Below are 9,232 nucleotides of genomic sequence, written 5' to 3'. Positions count from 1 at the left end.
AGATAATATGATCACAGATCACACATCGACATGATGTGTGATCTGCACCCTTTGTTCTGCCACTAAGAAAAGGATAATGCAGTTTCATCGCCATTAATAATACATTAGACAATTGGAGAATGATGGTAATAAATGCTGCAGTATACCAATATACCTCAATTTATTAAGAAGCCATTCACCAATACTGTGTATAATCGTATACAATAAGTTAACACACAATATAGTTCTCTCACCCAAAGCAGATGGTGGTTCGGATATCTCTTGAAATGGGTACGGTGTATTATGATTGAAAGCACCACAATGTTAACCAGTCAATGAACTCTGTGGTTAATTAACCTTATATTTTGGACCAGGGACAATTTGTCTGGTTCTCATGAGGGCTTTTTCTTTCCAATGATGATACAGAATTATTTTTAAACTACCACTGTAAAAGAAAATACCCGAAAATTCCACAATAACTTCAACTAGACCAGCAAAACTGACACTAGAACAATGAAAATGTTCCTGGTAAATAAATAAATAAATAACTTCCAAAAGAGTGAGTTCAAATGTAGAGTTTGAGAGTGGTCCCTTAGTATCATGAGAAAGGCCAGAACAAACTTAACACACACACTAAGATAGACCATAACAAGATTGACTCAATCCTATATACACACACACACACACACACACACACATCTGAACCACCATCTTGTTACAGCTGGGGTACACTTAAGTTAAGACTTGACATAAATATTGTTGCTGGAGGTTAGACATGCATCAGGCGGGGCAGAGGGCATAGGAGTTTTACTGGTGGTGTCTTCCTTCTGTGCCTCGCAGCTCTCTGTCATCCCTCCATTCACGCAGCCTTCCACCACTGCTCCTCCATTCACCGAGCCATTGCCACCACTCCCAGTCACTTCATCTTGACCTAAGCACATATGAGAGAGAGAGAGAGAGAGAGAGAGAGAGAGAGAGTGTTAGAATAATAAGCAAACAAGAGTCTAGTTATTAATAATTGAAGACACTGGAAAAAATATTAAATAATATATATATATATATATATATATATATATATATATATATATATATATATATATATATATATATATATATATATATATATATATATATATATATATATATATATATTTTATGTGTTTCTATTACTCCTGTCTTAAGACTATGCAAGAAATAGTATGTATAAAATAAATTAACATATGGCCACCAACTCCTTATCAATACTTTTTTTTTTTTGCCTCTACCTCTACTTTATCTCTAATCTCTCATACACTAGGGCTGACTTTGCATCATGTGTCAGTACCCAGGCAAGCCCCAGAGAGGCAACTATGTAACAGAACTACAGGGGATTATATTGATGTCTGTGGTAAAGACAAAGCTGAAAAAGGTTAGGCACTTAGTTGTTGATTACTGTGGCAGTTACCTATCTGATCCTCGATAGAGTCCGATCATGGTTATTTTGTCAGGTGTGGTGTCCACTGACAGACTGACTGAGTGACTGAAAGGTTGGGTCTTAACAGGCTAACTAACTGACTTGCTGAGAGGCTGGGTCTCAACTAGCTGAGTGACTAATTGATTGATAGTGTGACAAGATCTGTGTGTTGGGTGAGTGAATGAATGACAAGGAAAATAATGTACTAGTTGACTAATTAACATATGTAATGACTGAGTGATTGAATGATTACTGATTGCCTGACTGATTGAGTAAGAGATCTATAGTGTTGACTAAAAAAATCTGACTAGTTGACTGATTAAAAGAGTCATAGTGTTTACTGACTGACCAACAAAGAAATATATATATATATATATATATATATATATATATATATATATATATATATATATATATATATATATATATATATATATATATATATATATATATATATATATATATATATATATATATATACATATATATATATATATATTCACCAAATGACCCATCTATTTACTAGCCGACTAAAAATCTGACTACTACTGACTGACTGACAAGAAATCTGGGCATTGACTTAATAAGTAACTGACTAACTAAGATAACTGGGTAGAGTGACTGACTGACTAATGATTATGCAGTCTAGATATTAAACTGACTGCATCCTTTTCCTGAATAAACTTAAAGGAGAGAGAGAGAGAGAGAGAGAGAGAGAGAGAGAGAGAGAGAGAGAGAGAGAGAGAGAGAGAGAGAGAGAGAGAGAGAGAGAGAGAGAGAGAGAGAGAGAGAGAGAGAGAGAGAGAGAGAGAGAGAGAGAGACCTACTTATCAATATACCTCCCAGTTACAAATATATTAATTCATGACGAAGGCAACAAGTAAACAGATGGACAAAGTAAATAAATAAAGCATGTAATGTGTATATGTACAGTATAAAAAATAAATATACAAATTAATAAATAAAAGTAAGTGAATAAGTAAACAAAAACAAATAAATAAAAAAATAACCACTCACGAGATAATATGAGTAAAAATACAAGTTACATGTATTATCCCAAATAGAAGACGAGGGATGGCAGGCTGAATGACTAGCTGGTTGGTTGGTGGTGGGTTGCAATGAATAAATGCATATACAACATAATTTAGCTTTATTCTCACGTCTATAATACAACACAACCGTCTCCCAGGGCAGGACAACGGAACACTCACACACACACTATGACCTACAAAACTTGTGGATGGACTTGGAAACACCCGCAAAGAAGCACTTGTGTATGTGAAAGTATAATTATGTGTACGAGTGTGTGAGTGAGTGTGTCTGTATGAGAATGTATATATAAATGTAGATGTGTATACCATTCAGTTAAGGTCTTCAACACAGCATACAGCACTCATGACCTCCCATCTGTTAACCTTTTGGAGTGAGTTAAGAGCTCCTACAGTCAAGTCTATGGGTAAGACTGGGGCCTTTCATATACCACACACTCAACCCTCTGGTTCAGGGAGGATGGCAACTGCTTGATATTGTGGGAACTTTGCTATCTGAGTGTGAACTACAGAAAGGAAAGTACATCACTGAGCTGTGTGTGTGTGTGTGTGTGTGTGTGTGTGTGTGTGTGTGTGTGTGTGTGTGTGTGTGTGTGTGTGTGTGTGTGTGTGTGTGTGTGTGTGTGTGTGTGTGTGTGTGTGAATGTGAGTGCAAATCAAGATTTTTGTATGTATCACAAATTATTTTATATAAAAAAAAAGTTAATTGCCAAACAATTCCTAACTATATAAACAATAAAAAAGTACACACTGAAACTTCACACATGCTCATTTTCCAACCATTCAAAGCAGTGAGTGGTAGAACACATGATTTTGTATACAGATGAATATTAATAGATGAAATGACTGTGATGATGGTAATGATGAATGTGGTCATAGTGATGATTCTCTTCCTCTTTAATGAAAACCCCTGTGTACATATAGTAAAAAATTCTGCCAACAGCACATAAATACTAGTTAATGCCTCTCCCTACCTTCCCTAAATTTAAAGACACACGCACACATGCACACACATACACACACAAGGCATGTAAGGCATCAACATCTAGGAATGACAACAATCAATAATGTTGGCAAGTAGTTTTGAGAAATTACAGGAAGTGTATATGCATCAATGATTCATATACACACATGCATGTACACATGCACACGCACACGAGCAAGCACGTGTGCGTGCACAAACACACGCACACACGCACGCACACACAGAGGCACAACAGCAGGAAGTAACAGTTCACAAAGATTGTTTCACATCAAGCAATGTGAAGCAAATCTTTCACAGAACTAAACCTACCTACATTTTTCTCAATACTTTCATTATATATCTTGTGGGCCCCTGAGAATGTTTAAAAAATATACTCAACATTCATATTTTACATTACAAGAGAGACAAGGCTCTCTTTTTGTCAAGTTTTGCATGCACATGTTTGGTAATCAAAGGTAATGTTCGCAGGTCTTGTTATCTCTTCAGGATTACTTTCAAAGGCCACAGAAATGGTCAGTCAGTTTTTCATCAGTGCTTGTTTTCCATATTGATGAAGTAGGATCCTTGATAAAGACAAATCAATGTTAAAATTACGAACACTTGAGAAATCAAATGACTTCAACTAGAGCTTACTGAAGGTGGTCACATTAACAACATCTAGGGATGTGGTCTTGAAGGTCACCATAATCAGGATCCTGCTAAAAACTGGAGTAGTATCTTTCACTGCAAGAAGCCCAAAGTCTGCCTCAGTACAAATCCACAGACACACAGTTTTAGCGGCAACACAACACAGGTTCATGGCTGCACTGACTCAGTAGGAGCACAAGGCCCCCAAATAATTTGTGATGACTGCTTTCCTCTGACTTACTGTGTCCTCTAATTCTACAGTTTGCAAAGGTTTACTGTTCTTCCCTTCCATCAACTTCACCATAAACGCAAACTTTCATAACTTTCATCAACAAAGGATGATTTTCTCTTACTTGTTCCTCTATTTCTATGATTTATAAATATTTCCCTTTTGTCAACAATATTATCAACAATCACCATCATGAGTTTCTTATAGGTCCTTCTTCTATTTCTATAATTTTTACAAAGACTTTATTTGTTCCCTTCAGTCAGCATTATCATCACCATTCATCATCATGAGTGTCCTTATAGTTCTTTGACAAAACCTCAGTGATAAGCTTCTCTGAGTCACACAGTTGGCTCCTCCATGTTCTTGTCACACTGCCACAGCAAACCCAGGAACAGTGGTGGCATGAGGACATATGCCACCCAATTCTAAAACAAGTGTATTTTCAACATAATTCAAGTTAAATATGAAAGGAAAACCTATCATTCTGAGCAGTAAGGATTTTATATGCCTGACATGTGCCTATTATGTAAATGACATCTTTTCTCTGTGTGTTGACTGAAATGAGACATCACCTCTTTTATGCTTTCATGAAAACTCCATTTTGCAGATCCAAAGAAAAAAACAGGGAGCATTCCCTTCAGCCAACTTACTATATTTGTAGCAAAAAAATAAAACCCTTCTACTCAAAACAACATCAGTTTCCCTTACACAGATGATGTTATTAGAAAAGCCACAGCACTGCAGGCAGAACACAAGTTCCAGTCCCATACTCTGCACTGTGGCTGTGAACCACCACACACAAAATATACAGTCCCCTAGACACACCTGGTGAATGCTCCTCTCACTCTCTCTCAGTGGTGTTCTTGTTGCTACATCATGTTGCTAATCCACACAGTCCCCAACACTGCAGCCTACCAGTCACTGCATCACAGAACATGATGTCCTGCTCCTGTATGCTATCCTTCCTTCAAGTCTTAACTTTCTCCATTGTGTGCAGTTATGGAGAGAGACAAAGTTCAAAGAGCAAACTATGTACTGATACCTTTGTCAATTCAAAATTGTATGCCTTATGGGATAAATAAATGGAAAATCAAGATGAAGAAGAGGAAAAAAATGTAAATGAAGATGCAGAGGAGGAAGAAAGAGAGAATTAATTTTAAAACTAGTCTGGTGCTCTGTCAGTTAACTGGAAGTCTCAGCACACACCCAACAAAATACTGCAGCTGGTAAATGTTCACTTCTGTCGTGTATGTTAACTCAAAGGTATTACATTAAATACACAATAAAAAACAGTAAATTGAATCTTTCTCTTCTATGACCGGTGTAAGAGTTCATCTGTTTCCTGAAAGATGCAGTCTTTCACCTTTACAAATCAGCGCACAGTTCATCTGCACACGAGTTACTTCAACAGGCTTGTGATTGCATTCTTGGCAAGACACAACAGCCAATGTATATCAAGGCTGCATGATGAACCAGCACTTGAAAAATTGTATACATCCTGATTCCAGTGAAGCTTTGTCATTGTACACAAAATATCTCTACACTGAAAGGAGTAAGAAGTGAGACACTCCTAACTGGCAGGTGATGAGTTGAGTGAGGCAATGACAGCCAACCCTTGGGTGTGTATTATGCCTCACAGGATGCCATTCCTTCAATTGAGCTAAACATCTGTTGGCTCCCTCCCTCCCTGTAGTCTTGTTCCTTGTTCCTCTTCTAATTAATTACAATGTGAACAATTCATTAATAAATTACAGCTGAGAATTTTCATTGTACAAGTGTGTGTGTTTACCTAGTTGTGATTGACAGGAAGATCACACCTGTGGGATCCTGCCTCTGTAACGAGTGTGTGTGTGTGTGTGTGTGTGTGTGTGTGTGTGTGTGTGTGTGTGTGTGTGTGTGTGTGTGTGTGTGTGTGTGTGTGTGTGTGTTTTGGCAAGTATGAGGCACTCAAGCAAACTATCCCATCATGAGATCTCCAGTGTGTTTATATAAGTGTGTGTGCTTGTACCAGCTGCCTTCCTACACTGAGCACCACAGCAGCTGTAAGAGGTGGTAGTGGAGATGGTGGTCACCCTTCAACATACAACATTGGTACAATCTGATGAACAAGTGTGGGACAACCTGCTCGTCACTTGCCACACTATCACAGATACTATTGAGGGTGTGGGAGGGTGGCAGGCATCTTTGGAAGAGATGACAGACAGGTGTGGGTAGGTGGGGAGGTGCTGTACTCTATGGTGATGAGAGGCAGGGCAGATGTGTTCCAGGGAGACTCAGGTGAGTAAGCTTTGGATTTGAGCCTTTTCCTCTTCCTCCTCCTCTTCTTCAGGTGAGTCTTCCGGGGACGCAAGGCTTCTGCTGCTGCTGCTGCTGCTCGCTGTGCTTTCTGTGGTGCTGGGCTCCCTCTCTGGTGCTGCGCCTGTAGGCCAGACACACTGCTGTCACCTCTCTCTCTCTCTCTCTCTCTCTCTCTCTCTCTCTCTCTCTCTCTCTCTCTCTCTCTCTCTCTCTCTCTCTCTCTCTCCCCTTGTTCTCTCATGCCACCTTCCATTTTCCTTCTCTCTCTCTCTCTCTCTCTCTCTCTCTCTCTCTCTCTCTCTCTCTCTCTCTCTCTCTCTCTCTCTCTCTCTCTCTCTGTTACAGAAGAAAGCCCTAACACTAGCCACCCACAGCCATACATTCATTACACAGTAGTTTTTCAAGGTACAGTGAGTAACTAAGCTGTCTTCCCTGTTGCACCCAGCAATAACTGAGTGTGAGACAAAATGTTTGACAATAACGTTCTATGAAAATTCTGAGCAAAATTGCACATTTGGGAAGGCAGTCATGTCACTCAATGTATACTATTTGGTGCAGGGAAGTGAAGGCAAAGCACATGGTTAACAGTCTTAGAGTTAACTTATGGAACAAGCTCCTTTGTTTCCATCCTTATGCTACCTGTTTGGACTAACCTGATCAGTAAGTCACACTCCCACTCTTCCCTTGGTACATGGAATTAGTCATCTTCAGAGGAAAATAAATCAGTCACTAGGGAGTTGGGAGCAGGACTTACTGATCAAGGTAATCTCTGTCTTGATAACCTAAAATTTTAGTCACACTCCTGTCATTCTTTTTCATATATGCAGTGAAATGTCTTAAGGAGAATAAATCAGGGCATCAGGAGTGGAGGTGACTTGCCATGTGATCTCAACATGCTACATTGACAAGATGCAACAGATGGAAACATGCAGTAGTGGAGGCTCGCTGTCAGTGATGCAATATAAACTCCCAGTAAAAGAACCATGCAGTAGTGGTATACATAACATTGCCAAAGGAAGCATTTGCAAAAATATAGAATGTCATTGGAAATTTGACAAAATATAAAAAATAACAATAATAAGAAAAATCTGAAAAAATCAGTCCAAGAAAAATTACAACTAATCATAAAAAAAAACAGAAAAAGGATAAAAAAAAAAAAAAGATATATAATGACAGGATAGAGTAAGTAGTGCATTAAAAACAATAATAGAAAATATAGAAATCAACATAACTTGCATCTCCTAAGAGTACAATATATGGCGAATCACAGCCAAGATACCTATCACCACAATAACCACCATGAAACAAGGCAGTGTTAGGGAAGCACGCAATCATGCAAGAACAAGCAGTGTGGTGCCACATAACTCCATTCCCTCTGTTCACATCAAGTAATAACAAAATTTCATCCTTCCTCTCACTTATAAGTAATGTATTCCCAAATTCCAGCCCAGCATTGGAGACTCAAATAATCCTAATCACATCTTCCCAGCTTTGCACCAAATTCCCGACCGCCTGCCCACAGGTTAAATTAAAGGTGGTGTCTGTATATGAATCATGGGTGTATGAGAAGCAAGACACTCAAAAATCCCAATCATATATTCCCAGCTTTGCATCTATTTCCCAATCACTTAACCGCAGGTAGATCAATATGTATGGCGTTTGTCTATAAACCATGAGTGTATGAAAGGTAAATAAGCATTGTGAGGTAGGCAGGTAAATGTGTCAGGTTCAAGCAGGAAAGATCCAGAGGTAGGCAATGTTAGTCAAGTAAAAGCATAATTGTGCAAGGTTGTAAATATGATAATCAATAGGTTTGCTTCTCCTGGTTTGCAAATCAGATTAAACAAGCAAAGAAATAAAGGGTGTATGATACACAACAAATCTGTAATCATGTACATAACACACACACACACACACACACACACACACACACACACACACACACACACACACACACACACACACACACACACACACACACACACACAATACACAAAACTTTAAAATATGTAGTAAATACAAGCAAATCTCAATTGAGGAGTAGTATTGATTATAAAAGAGAAGGTAAAAAAAAAATAAAAAATAAAAAAAAAATAAAAAATAAGAACAGCAGAATTTGAAATTTCCACTCAATATATTTTTTTCATTATTTATACAGTTAGCAATTTCTTTTTTTTTTTTATATTTAAATTCATAAACATCAACTCAGCATTTGCAAATCATAACTTGGACAAAAACATATTCATAACAAAAAGAAAAATCATCAATTAAGACTTGCTTGCATAACTTCCAAAAATAGTGATGCCATAATAATCAATAAAAAAATAACAATAAGTAAATAAATAAGTAAAAAAAAAATAAATAAATAAATCACCTGTATACTGAAGACTATTCAATATATAAAATTCACTGTATTATGACATCACTACCTGGAGGCACTGTACACAGACTAGACAACAACACCACTACTTAGGAACTAGTGTGTGTGGAAGGACAGTTTGCCATGAGAGTGTCTGTCTGTGCTGTGTGCGTGGGAGGAGACACGAGGCGCCACTCACCTGCAATGATGCGGTCACACTTGGCCTTGTCCTCAGCAATGTAGCATGAGTTCC

At 38.0% G+C, this 9,232-nt stretch overlaps 1 protein-coding gene across 1 annotated transcript in view; it reads right to left on the bottom strand.

Annotated features, from left to right (window-relative positions):
• Positions 1-575: 575 nt before the first annotated feature.
• The window catches only part of LOC135115312 (protein spinster-like), a 31,142-nt gene continuing 22,485 nt past the window's right edge, over positions 576-9,232 (bottom strand). The window contains 2 exon segments of the mRNA XM_064031927.1: positions 576-910; positions 9,179-9,232. The exon segment at positions 9,179-9,232 is cut by the window's right edge and continues 64 nt beyond it. Coding sequence (XP_063887997.1) covers positions 717-910; positions 9,179-9,232 — 248 coding nt within the window. The 3' untranslated portion in view covers positions 576-716.

Source organism: Scylla paramamosain, chromosome 29 (assembly GCF_035594125.1).
Source record: "Scylla paramamosain isolate STU-SP2022 chromosome 29, ASM3559412v1, whole genome shotgun sequence".
Classification (NCBI taxonomy): domain Eukaryota; kingdom Metazoa; phylum Arthropoda; class Malacostraca; order Decapoda; family Portunidae; genus Scylla; species Scylla paramamosain.
This window is presented reverse-complemented; position numbering and strand designations above follow the sequence as displayed.